This window comes from Lithobates pipiens, unplaced genomic scaffold (genome assembly GCF_037356315.1).
Source record: "Lithobates pipiens isolate NorthernLeopardFrog02 unplaced genomic scaffold, aLitPip1_a1.2 Scaffold_22, whole genome shotgun sequence".
In the NCBI taxonomy this organism is placed as follows: domain Eukaryota; kingdom Metazoa; phylum Chordata; class Amphibia; order Anura; family Ranidae; genus Lithobates; species Lithobates pipiens.
The window spans coordinates 28,293,621-28,318,571 of NW_027507784.1; the positions used below are offsets into that span (position 1 = coordinate 28,293,621).

General features: G+C 46.9%; 1 protein-coding gene across 1 annotated transcript in view; it reads right to left on the reverse strand.

Annotated features, from left to right (window-relative positions):
• Window positions 1–24,951, reverse strand: part of KAT8 (lysine acetyltransferase 8) — a 37,146-nt gene continuing 12,195 nt past the window's right edge. Inside the window, exons 2-11 of the mRNA XM_077447212.1 lie at window positions 13,169–13,423; window positions 13,013–13,087; window positions 11,133–11,308; window positions 10,720–10,773; window positions 10,445–10,609; window positions 8,390–8,620; window positions 5,894–5,987; window positions 3,960–4,110; window positions 3,689–3,843; window positions 1–2,503 (exon numbers count right to left, since the gene is read on the reverse strand). Of these exons, the coding sequence (XP_077303338.1) occupies window positions 2,439–2,503; window positions 3,689–3,843; window positions 3,960–4,110; window positions 5,894–5,987; window positions 8,390–8,620; window positions 10,445–10,609; window positions 10,720–10,773; window positions 11,133–11,308; window positions 13,013–13,087; window positions 13,169–13,409 (1,407 nt within the window). The 5' untranslated portion in view covers window positions 13,410–13,423 and the 3' untranslated portion in view covers window positions 1–2,438. The remainder of the gene's footprint in view (window positions 2,504–3,688; window positions 3,844–3,959; window positions 4,111–5,893; window positions 5,988–8,389; window positions 8,621–10,444; window positions 10,610–10,719; window positions 10,774–11,132; window positions 11,309–13,012; window positions 13,088–13,168; window positions 13,424–24,951) is intronic.

Below are 24,951 nucleotides of genomic sequence, written 5' to 3' on the forward strand. Positions count from 1 at the left end.
TCAGTGTGACGTCACATTTTATTTTTTGAATTTTTTTTTTTATTTCTCCACATCTTTTTTTGTATCTGAAAATATATTGTTAGCTTATCTTTTCTACAGCCACAAGACTGTAGGAAATCTTTCCATAAACTTCTCTGAGCAATGCGACCCCCGGAATCGAAGAGCTGCTCACAGATTAGATACAGAGAAAGTCTCAGCACATAAAGAGGACCTGTAACAATAATTAAAATAAAAGTATGCACAGGGCTTGTTTTGCTGCAGCATGTTCAGTTCCTCGTTCGGCTGGGGGGGGTGGTTTGGCACCATGTACAAAAGGTTATATCTACAACTGAACGCCAGCCAAACCACTAAAGATAAAATAGCGAGGGGTATTACAGGAGCCAGGAGGAACCCCGACACTCAGGGGGGCGTGTCGGGTATCCGACGTGAAGATTCTTCAGCTGGTTGTCCAACATTAAGATGAAGGATAGACTGGTGTGGAAGGTTTCCTCCTACAAGTGCTGTGTCTTGAAATCATGACATTGGGGTTTATTTACTAACGCTGGAGAGCGCAAAATTAGTCTCACTTCTGCAGAGAAAACAATCGGCTTCTAACTTCAGCTGCCCCCAATGGAATCTGTTTCCTATTGGTAGCACCAGCAAGGGAGGAGGAGGAGGAGGAGCCAGGAGCGCCGACGGGGGACCTGATGTGAGAAGGATCGGAGTCGCTGAGCAGGTAAATATAGACATTTTTGTTTAATTAACCACTTCAGCCCCAAAGTATTTACCCCCTTCCTGACCAGAGCACTTTTTTTGCGATTCGGCACTGCGTCGCTTTAATTGACAATTGGGCGGTCGTGCGACGTGGCTCCCGAACAAAGTTGTTGTCCTTTTTTCCCCCCCATAAATTGAGCTTTCTTTTGGTGGCATGTGATCGCCTCTACGGTTTTTATTCTTTGCGCCATAAACAAAAAAATAGCAACAATTAAAAAAAAAAAAAAAAATACCCCCAAAAATATATACAAAATCCCCCCCCCCCTCATTTTAGGCCGATACATATTGTTCTACAGATCTTTGGTAAAAAAAATTGCAATAAGCGTTGGTTTGCGCAAAAGTTATAGTGTCTACAAAATAGGGGATAGTTTTATGGCATTTGTATTGATCATTTTTTTTCTTTACTAGTAATGGTGCCGATCAGGGATTTTTATCGTGACTGCGACATCATGGTGGACACGTCAGACAATTTTGACACATTTTTGGGATCACTGGCATTAATACAGCGCTCAATGCTAAAAAATTACATTGATTACTATAAAAATGTCACTGGCAGTGAAGGGGTTAACCACTAGGTGACAGGGGAGGTGTTAAGTGTGTCCTAGGGAGTGATTTTAACTGGGGGGGGCGCCTGTGTGTAACGCGTCACTGATCAGCGCTCACGATTACAGGGAGCGCTGATCAGCAACATTAGGCAGAACGAGGAAATGCTTGTTTACATCAGCATCTCCCCATTGTTCCTCACCGTGAGATGATCGCGGGTATGCCCGCGGTCACGGATCTCCTGGCGGGCACGCGCACACCCACAGGCTGCTGTTAAAGGGCCACGTACAGGTGCGTTAATCTGCCTGTACGTGCCCTTCTGCCACAGTATATCTGCGTGAGGCGGTCAGGGATCGGTTAAGCTTTGGCAATAAAACCTGGAAGCTGATTGGTTTCTATGCAGAAGTGAGACTGAATTTGCACTCTCCAGCTTTAGTAAATAAACCCCAGAGTCTCTTCAAACCTTAAAAGGGTAGGTTCACCTTTTCACAAAATCCTGACACACACACACACACCTCCCCACCACCCGCTGTATATAGTGTAAGTGTGGCATTCTATACACAGCCCCGGGGTGAATATCTAACACAATGGAAAGCCAACCAATGAAAACCATTTCTTCTGGGACATCTTACTGGAAGAAGGCGCCTCATTGGTGCGCAAAGAGCGCAGGCCTTTGGAGGAGTATGACGGATATCCACTCTACTGAAGTCTATGGACTGCTACACCGGCATCATGGCCACTCTGTCCAATGGGGTCCAGGAGTGGCCAGCATTAGGTCACCTTTTCATTTTTTGTGTAAAGGTGAATTTACCCTTTAAGGAATCCTCTCCCCAGGACTTTTTTTTTTCTTCTTGCTTCCACCGAATTCTTATAATAGAATTAATAAAAAGTTGAAGTCTTTTTGTCTTGTAAAAAGAAAAAAATAGGACTGTCCGGGGTACGGCAGGATGTTTCTAAACTACAAAACAAAACCAGTAACGACAAACCAAAGAACAGTTCCCTACAACCAGCAGACTCTGGTCTCCTCCACTTCTGAGGGGGGAGCGACAAAACCGGCACCGGACGACGCTTTTCCTGGTTGTGGATAGGGAGGCGGTGGTGCCATCACGTGACTCTTCCGACTCTCAGTGTGGGCTCTGGGGTCATTTCTTGGTGGTCTTTATGGTTTTATGCTTTGGGGGGGTCCATTTCAGGTTCTGGGAATCCACTGTGGACAGAAACAAAGCAAAATTGCAGTTCAGTGGGTCAGCCGACACTTCATATAAACACAGCCAAGATGTGGAATATTGGGAATGGGTACGAGGAGGTCTGTCTGGGGAAGAAATGATTTGCTTCGGAAACCTCAACTGCAGTTAAGGCAGAGCAGAGATGTTGCGATTTTCTTTCCTACAACAATGGGTTGCAGGAAAGAAAATGGCTTGATTGCCTATCAACACAGTCAGCGTTGTTGGGAGAATCCCTCCTGCGGAGCTCCTGTGTTCTCCTGTCGGGGGGGGGCAGGGTGCACCATCTTTACTGGGAGAACACAACGATTATTGCGTAAGTGGCTATAGCCGCTAGCAATAATCACATGTAAAAATCCAGCATACTGCTTGCACCCAAGTTGATCAGTCGACTTGGATACAATTAGTCTGCCCATAGAGGGTTCAAATCTCAGCCAGTTCCTGCTGAACCTGCCGAGGTTTGAACCAGCTATGGCCAGCTTTAGTTATAAATAGATAAGAACCTGACAGAGGGTCTAATCCTTCCCTGCTGTGTCCCCATTAAGGAATTTTCTCTTTTTTTAATTTAATTTTTTTAATATAATTTTTTTATGGGAAGTAAAGAGGGAGGCCTGGGGGTGTGTATTCCATGCATGATTGAGAGGAGAGTGTGATGGATACACAATCGTTGGGGGTCGAATGTCCAGCTCAAACCAAGTATGCAGGTTTAAAAAAATAAATAAATAAAAGAAGAAGTGCATTACTTTTTGTAGTAGGAGCCTGGAAAGCTTTGCACTAGCAATCAGCCCATCACTGATGCCATGCAGTACTCAGGGCTTACCCATACATCTCGTACAGGTAAGCCGATAATCCCTGACAGCAACACTCAATGAACTACCACAGTGCCATGGTAGTTTAATGAAAACTACAAGCTGACAGCCAATAAGGATGTTGGAGCATGTAGTTCATTCACACACAGAGCTGTGCGTCTGAATGACGTAGCCGCGTGGGCGGAGCCCCGCTGTTTTATTAAACTGTGGCAGCTAGTACAGGGAAATTTTCCCTGTCCTGCTGACACAGGGAGGGGGGGGGGGGGCAGCATTGGGAACATGTTCCACCCTAAAATTGAGTGGAACATGTTTTTAATAACAAAGCCCTAAGTACGTGGGAAGGGGCATCACATGGCTGACCTGTAATCGGGGGCTTCTTATACTGTGCACTCTTCAGATGCTCCTCCACCAGTTTGGGGGTGACACATATGACATGCTGTCCCTTCCAGTATTTCACCATATTCAGTGACTGCAGAGTGCCGATGATGTCGTTCTGAGTAATGCTGGTCATACGGCTGAAAGGGAGAAACAAAAAAAAAAAAAAAAAAAAAAAAGGTGTCAGTTCTGCCATAAAAAAAAAAATAAAAGAAGGAAAAGCTGACAACTGATCCACCATTCCTGCAAACCTCACCTTAGGTCTTTGATGGACAGCGTCCCCCGGAAGTCCCGCAGGATCTCCAGCAGCACCCAGGACCAGTAGCTGCGGTAGCTTAATTTGCCCAGATCAGACAGCGGTTTTTCTGGTGAACCCACCGTGCTTTCCAGCTTGGACAGCTCATAACCTGGAGAAAAACCAGAGGAAGCCTGATAAAAAGAGAATCTCCTTACTGTTAGACTGCTTCATAAGGACACCATTCCTTCTATTGCAGAATATTTTTCTGAAAATCGAACTGCTTGTTTTTCTAGTAAGAGAACATGGCCTGCATGCTTGTTGGCAGCCTGCAACTAACTGACTAAGCCAAACCCATCTATACTAGTAGAGAGGGAGGGGTGTGTCCTTTGAGTCACTTAACATTCTTTATACAATGGGATCTCTGCTATAGAATAAGGCGCGATTCACATCTATGGCATTTTTAGCGCTTTTTGCATATTTGCACTACAGTCCATTTAACATGGTTCCCTATGGAACACGGTCTGTAGTGCAAATATCCAAAAAGCACTAAATAAGCCTAGGTGTGAACCAGGCCTTAGAGGAGGGCGGCGATGCTATTGCTTGGAGTCACAAGCGTCAAATACCAAATGCTCATATTTCATATTAATCACAAGACGTTTATGTTTTAGTATGGAATATAATCACAAAAAAAAAAAAAATATATTATATATATATATATAAAATAATAATAATAATAAATAATAAATGTACACGTTCTTTATGGACACAAAATAATAATTAAAATAAATAAATAAAAAACACAAAAAAAAAATTGGCAAGTACCAAGACAGATACCTTTGGTCAAGTACTTGCCAATATCAAGTACCAATACTTTGTGGCGTGATTTGAGCCCATACAAAATAAATGGGCTCAACTCAAGCTGGAAAAAAACAAAATAAATAAAATCGCATGCAATTTGAATAGGTATGCAGTGCGGTTCCTGTCCAAATGACGTGCGGTTTCCCCCACCGCTCCTGTGTGATCCCAGGCTCGTCAGCGATTTCAGCCTGGGATCATACAGGAGCGGTGCCAGAAACTGCATGCAATTCAGACAATTCCTGTTCAAATTGCATGCGATTCTTTTCAGTGCGATTTCAGCCGATTCATTTTGTATGGGTGTTGATCGCACTGCAAAGTATCGTCTTTGGGTATTTGGAGCCATTTCACAAGTACTTTGTGAAAATACTTGGTGTCAGCTGTATTTATATTTTACACTTTTTAGTATATTATCAATCACTTAAACTCCTGGGAAATTGATCTGGTCAGTTAAGTAGCAGAAGGGGGTTGTTAATCAGTTTCAGCTGCTTTGGTGTTAATGAAATGAATAACAGCTGCACTAGATGGGCAACAATAAGAGGACCTCCAAAACAGGAATGGTTTTACAAGTGAAGCCCACCGACATTTTATTCCCTACTTATCGTTTGACCATTTTGCATTTGGCTAGGGTCAGTGTCACTACTGGCAGCATGAGGCCATACCTGGACCCCTATAGAAGAGTCCTGACCTCAACCCGATAGAACACCTTCGGGATGAATTAGTGCAGAGACTGCGAGCCAGGCCTTCTCGTCCAACATCAGTGCCTGACCACACAAATGCGCTTCTGTATGAATGTCTATGGGGAACATTTGACCACACTCCTAAACCTTGTGGACGGCCTTCCCAGAAGAGCAGAAGCGGTTATAGCTGCAAAGGGCGAGCCAACTCAATATTGAACAATACGGACTAAGACTGGGAAGCCATTAAAGTTCATGTGCGTGTAAAGGCAGGTGTCCCAATACTTTTGGTAATATAGTGTGTGTAGGTCTTCTAATTGGCTTGTATTTTGTCACCATCTGCAGTGTCTCCCATAGTGAGTGGTGCAGGGAAATCTTTATTTCGGATGGTTGTGTACGTAGCACAAAGAAGTCACTTACTGAAAGCGATGAGGAACTTTCCGTAGCCTCGTCTCTGATACGGCGGGAGTGTTAGGATACAGGCCACGTTATTTCCATCCGGAGACTCCTTCTCCTGAAATTATACAGCATCTTGGTCACCCCCCATTCAAAACCACTTACCCCATCCCAGCTCAATATGTTCCAGGGCCATGTAAATAAGTACACATGGGGGAGGTATAGTAATAGCACTGTGTACCTTTTATATTACCTACTTTTGCAGGTGTGTTTTGAATTACCAGCCGCTCATCGTCCACCAACCCTCTCCTCCAATCCCTACACTGGCTCCCAATCACCCAGCGAAATCAATTCAAAATACAAACCACAACATACAAAGCCATTCATAACTCTGCCCCGAGCTACATCACCAATCTGGACTCCAAATATCACCCAAACCGTCCCCTCCGCTCTTCTCAAGACCTCCTATACTCAAGCTCTCTGGTCTCCTCCTCCCACACTCGTCTCCAGGATTTCTCCAGAGCCTCTCCCATCCTCTGGAACTCACTACCTCCACCTGATCCCTGAAGACTTATCTCTTCAGGAAAGCCCATCATGTCTCCAACTAATCTCCTACCACTTCCATCAGCTCATTCCCCACAGTTACAACCATTTGTACAACCTGCCCCCCTCCCCCCCATTAGATTGTAAGCTCTTCTGAGCAGGGCCCTCTTAAAGTGGTTGTAAACCTTTACAAACCACTTGGACCTACAGGTAAGCCTAGATTAAGGCTTACCTGTAGGTCCAAGAAATATCTCCTAAACCTACACGGTTTAGGAGATATTTGCCAAAAGACAGGAACCACTGTCTACGGCGCAGGCGCACCACTGTTAACGGCAATATGCTGCGAGTGGCGGCTCCCGTGCGCATGCGCGGGAGTGACGTGCAGCGAGACCCACCAAGAAGATGGAGGCTCCATACACAAAGGGACAGCAGTGACATCGCTGGCTCCTGTGTCAGGTAAGTGACACATAATGGACTACTATGTGATGCGATGCGATGCATAGTAGTCCATTATGCTTTACCTTTGCAGGGAATGAAAGAGGAAGTAACACCCATCAGGGTTTACTTCCTCTTTAAGCCTCTTGTATTTTATTGTATTATAATTGTATTGTCTCCCTTTTATATTGTAAAGCGCTGCATAAACTGTTGGCGCTATATAAATCCTGTATAATAATAATAATAATGTCTCATTAAAGTGAAACTAAACTGTATCTGAACAGTTTACAACTGAAAAAGCTCTTTGAATTCATTTTTAATATTCAAAGCAAACTTCCCCATCCATCTATGTCTCCATGCTTTATTTTGTTAAGCAATCACATTGCAAACATCCCCTAGCATTTCTAGCTGCAGCCATCTTGAGTAAGGGCAGATGATTTATGTAGCATTTACTGCCTGGAATCCATCTACCTTTAATTTAGGATTGAAGGAAGGAGGGTGTGCTTAGCCAAGATCAACAAAAGAAAAAAAAAAAAAAAGAAAAAAAAAAATCTTCGGATGGCATCATTTTGGCCTAGGCCAGAAACCCGCAGCTGATTTAATATAAGCAAAAAAACAAAACAAAAAAAAACCCCCACACGTTTTAACCACTTGACCTTCAAAAGATTTACCCCCCCCCCCTTCATGACAAGGCAATTTTTTGCTACTTAATTATTTTAACTGACAGTTGCAGTCATGCAACACTGTACCCAAATACAATTTATATAATTTTTTCCCCCCCACAAAGAGCTTTCCTTTGGTGGTATTTGATCAGCACTTTTTTTTTTTTTTTTACCATAATTGGATGAAAAAAAAGACCAAAAATTAAAATATACAGTCAATTTTTTTTACTTTCTGCTATAAAACATATCCAAAAAAAAGAAAAACATTTTTCTTTATATAATATATATATTTTTTCCTTTTTTTTTGGATATGTTTTATAGCAGAAAGTAAAAAAAATTGACTGTATATTTTAATTTTTGGTCTTTTTTTTTCATCCAATTATGGTAAAAAAATATATTATATATATTATATATATATATATATATATCTATCTATCTCACACACACACACACACCATGTATTCTGCTACATATTTCTCATAAACAAGCCCAATAACTGTATATTGGTTTGTGTAAAAGTTATAGTGTCTACAAACTATGGGATGTCATTTCTATTTTATATACTAGTAGCAATGGCAATCAGCGACTTATAGCGGGATGGCAATAATATGGTTGGCAATCATTGACACTGACACTTTGTAGGAGGCAGTGACACCAATACAGTGCTAAAAAATGCACCGTCACTGTCCTGACACTAGCTGGGAAGGGGTTAACACCAGGGGCGATCAAAGGGTTAACTGTGTGCCTAGTCCGTGTTGCTTGGTGCATTCACTGTGTGTGTGTGTGTGTGTGTGTGTGTTTTTTGTGCTATCGCTATTGGGGCTGATAACCCCATTTTCGGCAGCTGATATATCGGAGCATCCCTATAGGTTACAGTTACCTTGGAGAAATAGCCAACGATGTGGGCCCCTTGCCGGTCCACTTCAGTCAGGATGTAGAAGACGAACGGCTCCACATCGAAGTACAAGGTTTTGTGATCCAGGAAGAGCTTGGCCAGGAGGCAGAGGTTCTGGCAGTAGACCTTGTGGTCTTTCCCATCCACTTCATACACTGAGATGTTGTTCTTTCTATAGATCTCCTTTCCCGGCGGCTGCCTCCACTGACACAGACCCTGGACCAAAAGAAAACAATCCATGTGTCAAATGGAATCTAGAAGACCTAATTCACACCTTTCCATCCACCAAGTCTAATATCACACCAATGTGCTTTTACTGTGCACTGATGTTTGTTCTGCATTGTAAAACGTAAACAAAACGCACTGACGTGTTTGCAAGCGTTTCCATGGATTTCAATTAGGAAAAAAAAAAAAAAAAAAAAAGATACAGGGAATAAATGCACCAAAATGCAAAAGGGGCTCCAATAAAGTCACTATTGTGACTCACTTGAGTGTGTGTGTAGACTCTAGCTTGAGCTGTTGAACCCCGTAAACATCAGGCTTTCCACAACTATATGGGCTGAAGTAACAGTGTAATACGTGAAAACGAGACAAAAGCTCCACCTGCTGGCTAAATAAAAGAATGCATACTATTCACATGCAAAAACATTGAGTTTGCCATCCACCACTTTCTGTATATTTTGTTGTCTAGGTAAAGGCACTACCTTACTTTGTATAAATATATATATATATATATATATATATATATATATATATATATATATATATACACACACATATACACATACATACATACACACACTAAATAGGTTGAGACTCTAAATAAGGGGCAAAGAGTATTACAGGTCACCTATAGGAGGGATATGTACACTATTCTATCCCGCCTAAAGCTTGTAATGTGCCACAGACTGTACTGCAAATGACCTATAGCTGGCTAAAGGGCTACAGAAAACATTCCACCCCCCTACAGGCCATAAAGAGCCAGACAGTATTTCATTGGAACCATAGCCTGCTAAAGGGCCATGGACAGTATGTCAGGCCCCCTACAGCCCATAAAGGGCCATGGACAAGATTTGTAGGCCCCCTACAGTCAATTAAGGGCGACAGATTGTAAATCAGGCCCATCTAAAGCCCATAAAGGGCCACAGTTTTCTATCCCTCCCCCCCCCCCCCCCTACAGCCCCATAAATGGCCAGGAACAATATTTCAGGCCACCTACAGCTGTTAAAAAGGACCATAGATAATATGCCAGCCCCCCTAAAGCCCAAAAAGGGCCACATATATCTTATTCAGGGGGTCCCCCCAATGCCCATAGATCGTATTCTGGTCCCCTTAAAGGGCCACGGACAGACTCACATCCCCTAAAACTCACAAAGGGAAAAAAATAATAATAAATAAATAAAAAGACAGCATTCCAGGTTAGCTACAGGCCATAAAGGGCCAGGGACAGTATTCCAGTCTGCCAACAGCAAACAAAGAGCCACAGACAACATTCCAGACCCCCTACAGCCCATTAAGGGCCAAGGGCAGTATTAAAGGGGAGGTCCAGCGACCCCCCCCCCTCCCCCCACAAAAAAACTAAAACTTAGTAGCTAAAAAAAAATGCAGCTGCTGACTTTTAATATTAGGACACTTACCTGTCCAGGGAGCCCACAATGTCGGCACCCATGCTGATCTTCGGATCGGCTGTGGGGTGCAGCCACCGCCATTCCTGGTAAGGGAACCCAGCAGTGAAGCCTTTCAGGCTTCACAGCCGGTTCCCTACTGCATATGTGTAAAGCATGCTGCATTTTCTAATCCCCGGTCCCGTCTACCAGAAGTGGGGTACGGTACCCGTCAAAAACAGATACCTGTTCCCCTCTCCCCTGAAGGGGGGGGGATGGAGATGGATAAGCGGAAGTTTCACTTTTGAGTGGAACTTCGCTTTAAGGCAACGTTTAGCCTGCGGGGTTATTACAGAATATCTACAGTATTCCAGGTGACCTGCAGCCTGTAAAGGGCTAAGGATAGCATTCCAGGCCACCTAAAAAAAGCTCTTACCAGGTGATAGCGGTAAGTTTTCTCAAACTTCATGTATTTCAGGCAGTATTCGCACACCCAGAGCTTCGGCTGCTTTCCATAATCCTCTGGGAAGGGAGAGAAGTACCATGCATCAATCTCGTAATTGCCAATGTGAATCTTGTCCACGTATTTCACTTTTGTGATCTAAAAAAAAAAAAAAAAAAAAAAAAAAGAAGACTTAAAATCTGCTGCAGACGGAGTGGAGGTGAGGAATACTCCCACACGTTCAGAAATCACTGGCCTATAAAACTCACCGCTTCATGTTCTTTCTCCAGTGCAGCCGTGGTGGGATCCATTTCTGCATAAGTCTGCAAAGAGATCGGACACATTCATTAGCGCTGCCCCAATCGTGGTCAGTGGTGAGGCACCAATAATGCCATCTATAACATTATTTTAAATCTTTGGCTACAGTGCGGAAGGATTGGAACGCCGTCCTCATTGGGGAGTCACTTTCTTAATTTGTCCTGCCACCCAGTGTTACAGGGACAGAAAGCGATGGTGATATATTACCGTTGTCAAACGAACAGGAATAGAGGGGAAATCTTAGAGTGGGTACATCTGTTCTGGTGACAACTGCCCCATATTTAGAAGGACTTGTCCTCCAAGGAGCGGCAGCCCTCTGACCTCAGGATTTCACCAATGCGGCTCTATGGCACGGGTTCCTCACCTTCTGAACATGGTTAATCTCATCGTGCTTCCTCTTCTGATTTCTGGTGATTTTCCTCTCCGGTTGCTCGGACAGTTCGTTCAGGTACTGGTCAGTGTTTTTCTGAACGGCGTCCTTTGCAGTCTTGGTCAGCGCCAACCGGTTCTTGTCCACCCATTCGTCCAACCGCCTGTTAACTACAGAGGACACAGAGACTGGCTGAGACATGTGAAAAGGGATCTTAGGCCTTTAGAATACCTGATTTTGACAGGTATCAGCGCCCACTTCTGGTCAGGTCAACACGAGGGGAAGTTCACCCCTCCCCCCCCCCCCCCCCACCTCCTCCTTTACCTGTAGATCCTTGGGACACGTCACAGGTCCCAGGAGACTGCAGGACAATTGATGGGGCACTTGTGGCTGTTAAGATGCTGGCGCCTTCACCCAGACACCGTTAAAGAGCCAGGCAGGAAATCTTAGGACCCTAGGACAGGTAAAGCCCCGTACACACTATCAGATTATCTGCTGAGTTTCTCCTTCAGATTTACCAAAACCATATAATATGAGGACAAACCTTAGGAGTTTCAATGTGTATGCAATCAGGCAGGCCCTTCTACTACATGGTTTTGGTAAATCTGAAGGAAAAAACTCAGCAGATAATCTGATCGTGTGTATGGGGCTTAAGAGTGTGTTTTTTTAACAGTCAGCAGCTACAGTATTCATAGCCAACTTAACATCGAGTTCCCGGGACCCGCGGGCATGCTCCCACGGCATGCAGCGGGTGCGCGCACCCGATAGCCGGTAAATTTAAAGAGACGTACAAGTACGCCCATTTGCCTGCCTGTGCCATTCTGCCGACGTAAATCTGTGTGCGGCGGTCGGCAAGCGGGTAATGAAAACAGGTTTTCGGGAGCTTTTCAGGCGTTTTTTTTTTTTAGCGTGAAAGCGCATCAGCGTGAAAAGGGTCTAAAAGGTTCGCTTTACAAAAAAATAAATAAAAAAAACAAACAAGTCATACTTACCTCCTCTGTGCAAGGATTTTGCACAGAGTGGCCCCCAATCCTCCCCTTCTGGGGGTGCCTGAGCAGCGCTCCTGGCCCCCCTTCTTAATAAGTGCCCCCACGGAGAGCCGCTTTCCATGAGGGCACTTGTGCATGTGTGCTCACGAGTCCCATTGCTGGGTCCATTGACCCAGACAGCAGGACTCGGCCCCGCCCCCCCACCCCCCAATGGCTCCTGCTGCTATCAATCTATCCAATGAGGACCCGAGACAAGGGCTGGAGCTGCTTGGCTCATCCTCTGCGCTGGACCAATTGGGTTCAGGTAAGTAAAAGGTGGGCTTTAGGGGGCTGCTGCAAGGTTTTTCACCTTAAAGCATAGAATGCAATAAAGTGAAAAACCTCAAGACTTTACAACCCCTTTAAGGGGACGGAGTGTTTTTACCACCCCTTCCAACCACAAGTAGAGATGAGACCTGAAGGCGTTTGTCAAATCATAAAGCAACAAGACATTGTCTATTCAATGTATTATATCAAAAGAGGTATAAAATCAACATGAAAGTTGTATAAAGTCTTCCAATAATGAGCGTTGTTGATTGATCTTGTGCACAGTAGATGATAATAAATCTTCTAGTCTGGGCAGGAATTTGGACATGGCCTATCATCTAGCGGGGATACCTGAATGTTGGGAACTTGTTATACCCATTTCCTTGAAAATCAGACTTGGATCACAATCTTGTTTTCAAGAGACTGACAAATACAGAAAGATTTCTGTAGCTATACATGCAGGCACCTAGGAGGTATATACTTATATACACTGCATGCGTGGGTCAAAGCTCATGCCAAGCAAAAAAAGAGCAGCAGGAGGAGGCGAAGACAGATCAGATACAAGTCAGCAATACTTACAGCCCACGTAATGTACATAGAACTCCTCTCGCCCTTCCTGTTCATTCAGTCGGGACTGGATGACCTCTGCCGAATCTGATGAGAAGACACACCAGTCACACATGAAGTGCACACAACACACCGTGCAGCTGATCGGTAGTGTGGTGACCTACTTACGCCAAGTGTTGTCCGCTCTCCGGCACAGGTAAGTCTCTCCGATCTCCACGGTCACCTCAGGATCTCTGCCACCACCTCCGATTGAGGCACCGGTGTCGCCTCTGGACAGAATGTCATAGTCTTCCTCCTCTTTGACGCTTCCTTGCTCCAACCCATCCTCCTGGGAGGGGAGGGCGTCATGTTGATTCTCGCCGACCGCCATGGTCTCCAACTTGTGTTCTTCGGGAATGGAATTGTCCATGGCTCCACCAAGTCCTGAGGGATAAAGACCATTAGTTACTTGGGTGCACGTTCACATTCTTTGCCCCAGCTGAGGCGTCAGCCCATCCTTAAAAGAAGTTGTACAGCCAAAGCTGGTTTGGCTGCAATTCTGTGGATCACAGATCGTGTTTTGCACTCCTGTGGATCACAGATCGTGTTTTGCACTCCTGTGGATCACAGATCGTGTTTTGCACTCCTGTGGATCACAGATCGTGTTTTGCACTCCTGTGGATCACAGATCGTGTTTTGCACTCCTGTGGATCACAGATCATTTTTTTGCACTCCTGTGGATCACAGATCATTTTTTTGCACTCCTGTGGATCACAGATCATTTTTTTGCACTCCTGTGGATCACAGATCATTTTTTTGCACTCCTGTGGATCACAGATCATTTTTTTGCACTCCTGTGGATCACAGATCATTTTTTTGCACTCCTGTGGATCACAGATCATTTTTTTGCACTCCTGTGGATCACAGGAGTGGAGATCGTTTTTGCACTCCTGTGACCCGTTTTCAGCAGAGCGCAGGCTGAAGTCCGCTCTTTGCTCACGTCACAGAAGTCGGTCCAGGCTCCGCGTCATCATGACCATGGATTTGGGATCCGCCAGATCCCTGCGCCGACACCCGGGTCAGCAAGCCGCCCCCTCCACAGCACAGCTCCACGGCGCTCCAGTGAGCGAGGAGCGGGCAGAGCAGAGAGCAGTGACTGACAGTCAGCAGCTCTCTGCTCACGGAGCTGTGAGAATCGGGTGATCTGCGGTGTTCAATCGCTCGGTTCTCAACGCAGAGGCAACGGGGGACTGATTGGACTGATGCTGCAAACACACAGGGAAGTATAAATCTGCAAAAAAGCCATATCCTATACTTCTCTTTTAAAGTGATTCTAAGCAGAGAAGTGATAATTGCCATAATTCATTCACATAAGTGAGATGATCGAATATCATGCCACTATTTTTTTTTGTTTCTTTCCCTGCAGTGCTAACATGACCTTTCCCTATTCTTTGGCATCTGCGGGGGAAAGATCCTTGGGGGAGGGGCTTCTATTACTCTGCTGATATATGCTCTCTACAGTGTGAGTCTGTCTGGCTAGCCCCAATTGGTGCTGTGTCGGTCACATGACAAAATAAAAAACCCACAGAAGAGCAATTCAAATAAAATTTTTAAAGATCAAGAACTGTTGTACAGAGCCCTATAAATCTTTATTGAACATCAAATGTTTTTTGTGCATTAAAATGGTTGTAAAAATAAAATATATATTTTTTTTTAATTGGTTCTCGACCACCCACCACAGTTTTACTGCAGTAGAATGGCACGGTGGGCAAAAACAACGTCATCTTACATCAAATAGCCTTTTTCCCCACTAGGGGGCTCACCGCCGGAGCCGATGTGAGTGCCCAGCGGGTGCGATGACCGCCAGGCACCCGCAATCGCTCGTGACAGAGCGAGAATCGCGATCTGCGTTTGTAAACACACAGCTCCCGGTTCTCTCAGGGGAGAGGAGACAGATTGTGTGCTCCTACTAAGTATGAACACAAATCTCTCTCTCCTCCTAGTCAGTCCCATCCCCCCCCCCCCCCCACAGTTAGAACACATATAGGGAACACAGTTAACCCCTTGATAACCTAGTGTTAACCCCTTCCCTGCCAGTGACATTAATTCAGTAATCGGCACTTTTTTTAGCGTCGATCAGTGTCCCAAATCTGTCCACCGCAGTATCGCAGCCCCCAGAAAAAAAAAAAAACCCACGCTGATCACCGCCATTACTAGTAATAATAATAATAATAATAATAATAATAATATTATAATAAATATATCCCCTATTTTGTAGACACTATAACTTTTGCGAAAACCAATCAATATAAGCTTATTGAGATTTTTTTTTTACCAAAAATATGTAGAAGAATACATATCGGGCCCCCCGTCACTGGAGCCAATGGCTCCCGCTGCTGTTGCTCTGCCCAGGGAGGACGGACAAAGCCAGGAGTGCAGCAGCTCTAATGCACAGCTCTGGATCATGATGGGGTTCAGATAAGGATAATGGGGGGTGAGGGGGGAGTCTGTGACACAGAAGGCTTTTGAGCCGAATGCATTAAGGTCAAAAACCTTGAGGCTTTAGAACCACTTTAATATGGTGTAGGCGGAGTCAGATGATTGACACTTCAGTTTGTTCAGACTTCATCTGCATACAAGGCTTTTTTTTTTTTTTTAAACTTTACAGGTATTGGCAATTACATTTGATATATTTCATACCGATTTATATTAAAAAAAATATGCTTTTTTTGTGAGTATCTTAGTGAATGTTATCCATCAGCCAACTATACCCGCCTCCATAGTGTTTAGCAATAGGAGAACATAGAGGAGGGAGGAGAGTAATTTACCACTGTGTGTGCGCGCACATGTGTGACTCACGTGGACTACACAGGTCAGAAAAAGAAGGGAACTGAAGAGCTTAGGAGGGAACTTGAAATTGAGCATGCTCCGTAGAGGACATCCTTCTGTACATGCTCTGTCTCTCAGTCTCATCCAGCGGCTTCATTGCTTTGAGTCAATAACAGGGAACAAGGATAAAAGTAACAGTATACCTATAGGTTCTGATGCACAGTGGATATAAAAAAAGTCTACACACCCCTGTTAAAATATCAGGTTTCTATGATGTAATAAAAAATAAAATTATATGAGACAAAGAAATCATTTCAGAACTTTTTCCACCTTTAATGTGACCTATAAACTGTACAACTCAATTGAAAAAACAAAAACTGAAATCTTTTAGGTGGAGGGAAGTAAAACTAAAAAAAAAATTAATCGGATTGCATAAAAGTGGGCACACCCTTACACTAATACTTTTTTGAAGCCCCTTTTGATTTTATTACAGCACTCAGCCTTTTTGGGTACAAGTCTATCAGCATGGCACATCTTGAGTTGGCAATATTTGCCCACTCTTCTTTCCAAAAACATTCCACAAATCTGTCAGATTGCGAGGGCATCTCCTGTGCACAGCCCTCTGCAGATCACCCCACAGATTATCAGTGGGATTCAGGTCTGGGCTCTGGCTTGGCCATTCCAAAACGTTAATCTTCTTCTGGTGAATTCCTTTGTTAATTTGGGTCGTTGTCACACTGAAAGATGAAGTTCCTCTTCATGTTCAGCTTTCTAGCAGAAGCCTGAAGGTTTTGTGCCAATATTGACTGGTATTTGGAATGGTTCATAATTCCCTCTACCTTGACTAAGGCCACTTGTTCCAGTTGAAGAAAAACAGCCCCAAAGCATGATGCTGCCGCCACCATGCTTCACGGTGGGTATGGTGCTCTTTTGGTGATGTGCAGTGTTGGTTTTTGTGCCAAACATATCTTTTAGAATTATGGCCAAAAAGTTGAACTTTGGTGTCAGACCAGAACACATTTTCCCACATGTTTTTGGGAGACTTCAGATTTGTTTTTGGCAAATTTAGCCGGGCTTGGATGTTTTTCTTAGTAAGAAAAGGCTTCCGTCTTGCCACTCTACCCCATAGCCTAGATATAGGAAGAATACAGGAGATTGTTGTCACATGTACCACACAGACAGTATTACTGCGGCTCCTTTAAAAAGAGGTTGTAAACCCTAACAAAAAAAAAAAACAAAAAGAAAAAGAAAAAAAGAAACCCCAACAACACAAACACATGTCATACTTACCTCCACTGTGCAGTTAATTTTGCACAGGGTGGCCCCGGTGGTCCTCTACTGGGGTCCCTCCGCGGCGCTGGTGGCTCCTCCCCGCATCAAGTCTTCACGTTGGGGAAGCGCTCTCCTTGGTGGACACTTGTGAGGGTGCACTTCCGGGTCCTGCATCCATGTCCATTCACACAGAATGCAGGACTCGGTCCCGACCCCCCCCCCCCCCCCAGTGCCGCATCATTGGATTTGATTGACAGCAGCGGGAGCCAATGGCTGCGCTGCTACCAATCTAGCCAATCAGGAGACTGGGAGAGCTGGTGTGCTCGTTCCCGGGTGGAGAAAGATCGGGGTAAGGTAAGTAAAAACGGGGGCTCGGGGGAGGGGGCTGCAGCACTACAGAAGGTTTTTCCCCTTAATGCATAGAATCCATCAAGGTGAAAGACCACGAGCGTTTACAACCCCTTTAATGTTGCTGCAGGCCTCTTGGCGGCCTCCCTGATCAGTTTTCTTCTCGTCTTTTCATCGGTTTTGGAGGGACGTCCAGCTCTTGGTAATGTCACTGTTGTGCCATATTTTCTCCGCTTGATGAGGACTGTCTTCACTGTGTTCCTTGTTATATCCAATGCCTTGGAAATTCTTTTGTACCCTTCTCCTAAAAGATTTCAACAATGAGATCCCTCTGATGCTTTGGAAGCTCCCCGCGGACCATGGCTTTTGCTGTAGGATCCGACTAAGAAAAAATGTCAGGCAAGACCTACTAGAACAGCTGAACTTTATTTGGGGTTAATCAGAGGCACTTCAAAAATGATGGCCGGTGTGTACTGACTCCTATTTAACAATGAATGTGATTGCTCAATTCTGAACACAGCTACAGAGGGTGTGCACACTTATGCAACCATATTTTCATTTATTTTTTTACTTTTACCCCAACCCCCCTAAAAGATTTCAGTTTGTTTTTCAACTAAGTTGTACAGTTTATAGATCACATTAAAAAGGTGGAAAAAGTTCTGAAATGATTTGTGTCATTTTTCTATATCACAGAAACCGGACATTTTAAACAGGGGTGTGTAGACTTTTTTTTTTTTTTTTTATAATTTTTTATTTAATACCAGAAGACCAGCATACAGGGAACAGAACGAAAAAAAAAAACAGTATAGATGACGGTACAGCTGTAGGAAAAAACAAAGAGAAAAAGAAACAAACAAACAGCATAACTATACCAATACAAACAGAATGCTCAACACTGAAACTGTACCATTGGGTGGGTCTAGAGTGCAAAGCTATTAAAACACATATGAGCCCCACGGCCGACATCGCACCGGCCAACCCAGACACGATGAGCAGCAACGGGACCGTTCCTGTAAATATGGTCTTCCCCTTTTTCTTTTTTTTTTTTTTTAAACTAAAGTCTTAAATCTACCCTTCAGGGTGTCCCCTAAAGTTACTAAAGGGCCGGAAAAGGTCCACAGGGGGGGGGGGGGGGCGATGGGGTGGTGAAAGGGGGTGGAGAAGGGCCGTTCAGGGAGAAAAACAGGGGGGGAAAAATAAAACATAGTAAAAGGGGGCAGGTGGGGAGGGAGGGTACAGTGTCAGTAACCCGCAAAGGTCCTCAGTCTACGCTCCTGAGTGCCCGTCCCTCAGAAGAAAACCGAAAGGCATTCCAAGCCTGCCACGTTTTGGAGTACGCTTCCTGTCGGTGCTGGCTGGTGAGGATCAAGTCCTCCAGGCGACTGATGTCGTCTACTTTGTGTAACCATTGGGCCACAGTTGGCGGGTTCGGGGATTTCCAGTTGAGAGGTATGCACGTCTTGGCTGCATCCAGAAGGTGCCGTATCACAGACTTGCCATATTTCCGTGAAGGAATATCTGTCACATGTAAAAGAAAATAGGCTGGCGAAAACGGCACCACTCTGTCAGTGAATGACTGGGTAACACGCCACACCTCCCTCCAGAAATTGTACAAACGGGGACAGGACCAGAATATGTGTAGGAGGGTACCCTCGTCCGAGTGGCACCTCCAGCATCTGTCCGAGGTCGTCGGGAAGAGCTTATGCAGAAGAGCGGGGGTTCTATACCAGCGGGAAAGGATTTTAAAATTTGTTTCCTGTTGCCTGGTGCATAGTGAGGACTTGTGGGTAAAGTTAAGTATATGACGCTTCTGATTGTCCGTGAAGGTCACCGCTAGGTCTCCCTCCCACTTAGCAAGATACGGGGGTTGGGAATCTTTTGGGGGTTCGATCAACATCGCATAGGCAATGGACAAAGCGTGGGTTAGGGTCCCAGTCTCCGTGCAGAGCTTCTCTAGGTGTGTAAAGGGTCGCTGTGAGTCATGGGGTGGTGGCGGTATGTTCTGGAGAAAATGGGTAAGCTGGGAAGCCCGCAGAAAATCTAGGTGGTATGGGCCCCCGGGGTCCGTCAGTTCCGCATATGTCTTCCACTTACCCAGGCGACTAAAATGAGACGCCTGGGATAAACCCCGCCTACCCAGGTCCCGGAAACATTTGTCTCTGAGTCCCGGGGTGAAATTCGGGTGGCCAATTATAGGTCGCACCGGCGAGTCAGGCGTCGACAGTTCCGGGTCAGTCAGAAGGAGCGAGCAAATCTTCGCAGTATTGCCTATCAGGGGGTGACGTCTAAGTTCCATAGGTAAAACACCATAGCACCACGGACTGCCAGCCAAGGGTATATCAAATTGGTCCTGCTCTAACTGCGTCCATAGTTTGGTGTCAGTATGGCGGCACCAGTCCAGGAGTCTGCTGAGGTGGGTGGCATGATAGTACTTCCGAAGCTCCGGGAGTGCCAAACCCCCCCGATGTTTGGGGTTGGAAAGCATCGTCCTACTTAGGCGTGGATGCCTGCCCGCCCACAAAAACCGGGTGAAAAGTGAGTGAGCCTGCCCAAAAAAGGCTCGGGGGATGTGGATCGGGAGGGCCTGAAACAAGTATAAAAATTTTGGCAGTATCGACATTTTGAGAATATTACACCGGCCTAGCCAGGAGTGCATGCCGCCCCCCCAACTATCCAGAAGCTTCTGTATCGATTTCAGTAAAGGGGGGAAATTGAGTTTATAAAGATGCGACATGGAGGGGGGAATAAAAGTGCCCAGGTATTTCAGGGCAGTATCTGACCATTTCAATGTAAAAGAGTTCTTTAGTTTTTGTAATCGTGCATGCGGTATACCCACTCCCATCGCTTCGGACTTTGAAAAATTAATCCGCAGGTTAGATAGTTGGCCATAAACATGAAATTCCTGCATAAGGGCCTTAAGAGAAGTCTCAGGTTCCGCCAGGGAGAACATAAGGTCATCGGCATAAGCAGACACCTTATGCCTAGCCTCTCTGGTTCCCAGACCCGTAATCGCAGTGTTATCGCGGACATGGCACAAAAAGGGTTCTAAGGTCAGAGCGAACAGCAAGGGGGACAGGGGGCAGCCCTGCCGAGTGCCGTTCGCAATAGGGAACCCATCAGAGAGCATCCCATTTACCCGTACCCTTGCTGATGGCTCCGTGTATACCGCTGAAATCCAGCGTAGCATTTTGTTTCCAAGACCAGCATGTGCCAGTGTAGCAAACATAAATGACCATTCAACCCGGTCGAATGCCTTCTCGGCATCCGTGCCTAAAAACACGCTCGGGGTTTGGGTCCTAGAGGCTATATGGAGCAGGTTAAGGACTTTCGTTGTGTTGTCCCGCGCCTCCCTAGAAGGAACAAAGCCCACCTGATCCATATGGATCAGCTGAGGAAGATGTTGCTGTAGCCTCGTGCCCAGAACCTTAGTAAAAAGCTTCAGGTCCGAGTTCAGGAGGGAGATCGGGCGATAGCTCCCGCATTGGGACAGATCCTTACCCTCCTTGGGGATGACTGAGATATGCGCCTGCAGAGTGGTGTCATGAAATCTGGTCTCCGTCCCCAGCCCGTTAAAGAGATCCACGAGGGGGCCACCCAGAGACGGGAGCAGGGTCCTATAGTAGGCGAGTGTCAACCCGTCTGGGCCAGGCGCTTTGCCCGGCTTCGCACTTTTCAAGGCCGCCTGAACTTCCGTCAACGTAATAGGCCCCTCCAGGGAGTCACGCATCTCTGGGGACAAGGATGGCATTTTAGAGTCCACAAGATACTGTGAGATATCAGCGGGGGACGGCGGCGACCTGGACAAGTTATATAGAGAGCTGTAATAGTTCTTGAACTCCTGTGATATCTGTAGAGGTAACGACCGTCTTTGTCCCGACGGGGTCATAACGTGTGAGACATAGGACGCCAAACGTTGTGTTTTCAAGGTCTGAGCGAGATGTCGCCCGCATTTGTTGCCCGACTCGTACACCGTCCGCCTACACCGCTGTAGTGCAGCTTTAGCTCTATACTGAAGGAGGTCAGTTATTTGAGAGCGAGTGACATCCAATTCCACACCAAGTTCCCGCGACGGGGTCGTTTTATGCGTCTGTTCCATAGCATGGAGCTTCGCAAGTAGGGAGTCCAATTGTTCAGTCCTCTGTCGCTTCAACCTAGCCCCGTGTTTTATGAGGACCCCCCTGATTACCGCCTTATGGGCCTCCCATACCACGCCCATATCGCTGCCCGGGGTGTTGTTCGTGGCAAAATAATGGCCTATTTCCTTGACCACATCAGCCAGAACCACAGGGTCCTGAAGCAAACTCTCATTAAGGCGCCACTGCATTGGAGAGTACGTATGTGTGTCCGAGAAATTATACTGCATGCTGATCGGGGCGTGATCTGACCACGTAATCAACCCGATGGAAGTGTACGCCACGGCATGTAGCTGTCTGTGTGGTATGAGAAAATAGTCCAGGCGTGAGTAAGTCTGGTGTGGTTTTGAGAAGAACGTGTAGTCACGCTCCCCTGGATGTAGAAGTCGCCAGACGTCGATAAGTTGCGCCAAATGTAAGGTTAGGCCTATACGCTTGCGTATGTCTCGCGTGGTAGAAGATGTACCCGAGGAAGTGTCCTCTGAAGGGTTGAGGGGAATGTTCAGGTCGCCCCCCACTATCAACTGGCCTTCAGCAAAACGCTGAAGGTGATCCAGTCTCTTGCGTAGGAACACATCCTGACGGTCGTTCGGGGCATAAAGGTTCGCCAGCGTGACCTTCCTCCCCCCAATCAAACCCTTCAAATACAGGAAGCGGCCCTCATCATCCGTCTGGGAATCTATCAAGGTCCATGGCACCCGTGCCGAGATCAAGATCGTCACCCCTCTAGATTTGGCTGCAGTATATGAGGAGTGGTATGCCAGGGGGAAATGTCGATTTTTAAGTAATGGCAGGCTACCGTCCCTGAAATGAGTTTCCTGGATATACACCACATCCGCCTTGGCACGGCGCATGTCGTGTACAAGGATCCTACGCTTCTCAGGAATATTAAGACCCTTTGCGTTAACTGAGACTACATGGATAGTATCCATCGCTAAAAACAAAAATATATCAAATCAGAGGAGGGGAACGGGGGAGGGAAGGAAGGAGAAATAAAAAACCTCAGCAAGGAGGAAAGGGGTTGGAAGTAAAGTATAAAAAAAAAAAAAAAAGGGGGGAGTATCGAAGGGGGGATGAGGGGTATGGGGCCGACACAAAACTGTGTGACCCACTAAACAGAACTAAAGTAGCCTAAACGGCTGCAACGCTCTCCAGAGCTATCTCTGGCCACCGAGCGTAAGCCTAAGTGGGAGCAGGGGGTGAACCGAGAGGTAAAGGTGAGCTCCCGGTCCTGTGCGGAACCCCCCCCCCCGGCAAACAACAAGCACATGTTAAAAGAAATAAATACAGACAAATATATAATTATATAAACCGGCATTATCAGAAAAAACAAAAAATATTAAGGACAACAGGTTAGCATAAACATCTCTGAGTCAGCAAACATAGCAAAGCAGGGGAGAACTACCCAAGGCAGAGGGTCATACGGAACCAGAAGGGACCGCCACGCGGAGGCGGAAGCCCCAGAGGGCCACCAGCACCCGGCACCGGACACTAGGCCCAGCAGGGCACGTGCCCCCTCCGCGGCCACCCGCCCCGCCAAACCCCTCCGCCTCTCCCCGGAAATGCATGCCCTGGTGCATAGGCAAAGGCCAATATAAAAGGAGAACCCCCCTCCCCACCACCACCCGACAATGTGTACAAATAGGGGCAAAGATCTCTGATGGCTCCCCGGCAAATCCGTGGGTCCTCCCCCCTCCCCCAGCTCAAAAGATGTATCAGGTCAACACAAGGACCCGCGCCATCACCCACAGGTAAGCCACTTGCCAAGTGTAGTCAACAAGTCCCCTATAAAAGAAATCCCATTTGCTCCTCCTGGGTTGGGGCTTGAAAAGTTCCTGCAGATGAAGAACCGGCCGATGAACCCGAGGGTGACAGGCGTGCATCCGTTAGTCCCAGCCGGGCCTACCCCTTCAGCCAAACAATAATCAGGGCCAACAATGTGTTCCTTCAGGCCGCGACTTGAGAAAGGATAAGGGTCACATAGTCAATGAGGCACAGCCCTGCCCAGGATAAAGTAAAAGGTTGACCTGTCCAGAAAGTGGCCAAAAGTCCGTGACACCCGCACGTTCCAGTATGGACACTGCGGGCCCCTGGAGGGAGCCCCACTTAACCAACAGGGTGTGCGACCGGGAAGGGGGGAGCCCCCAAAAAGGCCAAGCCGCAAAGGAGTCAAGGGCACATTCAGAGTTAGTGCAAAAAATTCTTACCGCACATGTCATTGCCGTTACTGCCTCATGGAAGCGGGACGGTGGGACGGAGAGGGTGGCCCATGGCCTACTCACGTGGAGCGCCTCCTGAAGCCGAGCGACGTCGCCGACGGCCTCGTTGCTGGCGGGGGAGCTGGGGGCCCCGGTTAAGCGATACGCCCGATCTACCCAGCTGTCGCGGAAGCAGCTGTAGCCAGTCCGGGATCTGGATAGGCTCCGTTCCCAGGAATCGGAATAGGGCCGGCAGGTCAGCAGCCGTCTGCAGGGTGAAACTCGCATCGTCTTTGCGGAACATAACGGACATAGGGTACCCCCAGCGATATGTGCAGCCAAGCTGTCTCGCCAGGTCAAGAAGTGGTCTAAGAAGAGCCCTCCGGCGCAATGTGGAGCGTGACAGGTCCTGCAGGATACGGATAGTCGCGCCGTTAACCTCCACATCGCCGAGCTCCCAGGCACGTCTCAGGATGGCTTCCTTTTGCGTGAAGCGGTGAAGTCTACACACAATGTCCCGCGGTCTGTCCGGGTCGGCCGGTCTCGGGCCGAGGGCTCTGTGCGCCCTGTCTAATGCCACCACCCCGTCCGGGTCCCCGAGCACCGCGCGGAAGATACCGCTCACCACTGCACTCACTTCCTCCGGGCCCGCTGCCTCCGGGACCCCCCGGAGCCGCAGATTATTGCGGCGGCTCCGGTCCTCCAGGTCCTCCATGTGTAGTTGGAGGGAGACGGCGGTGTCCCGATGCTGGTCTCTCGATTGCTCCAGAGCGGCGACCCTGGCCTCCAAGGACGTCAGAGATGACTCCCCCGTAGATACCCGTTCTGCAATGCTGGAGACTTCTCCCCTGACCTCCTGGATGTCTCTCCTATGTGTTTCCTCTAAGCGCAGAATCAGCGCTTCAATAGCAGACTGCGTTGGGAGGGCCTGAAGCATGTCTCTGATGTCCTGGTCCAGCATGGAGGGCACAGGAGCCATCGCGGCAGGCATCACCCCCGCTCCTAGCTCCGTTTCCGCCATATCGAGTGCCGGAGGCGCTTCCTCGTCAGGCAGAAGTGGGTCTGAGGGTGCCGTCCGCCGCCGCTGCGGTGAGGCCTGTAAAGTGCCTCGTGGAGAGGCCGCAACCGCTCCCGGCGGAGATCCCTCGGTGCGCCCGAAGTAGCGGCGCAACGGACCGGCAGATTTGCTGTG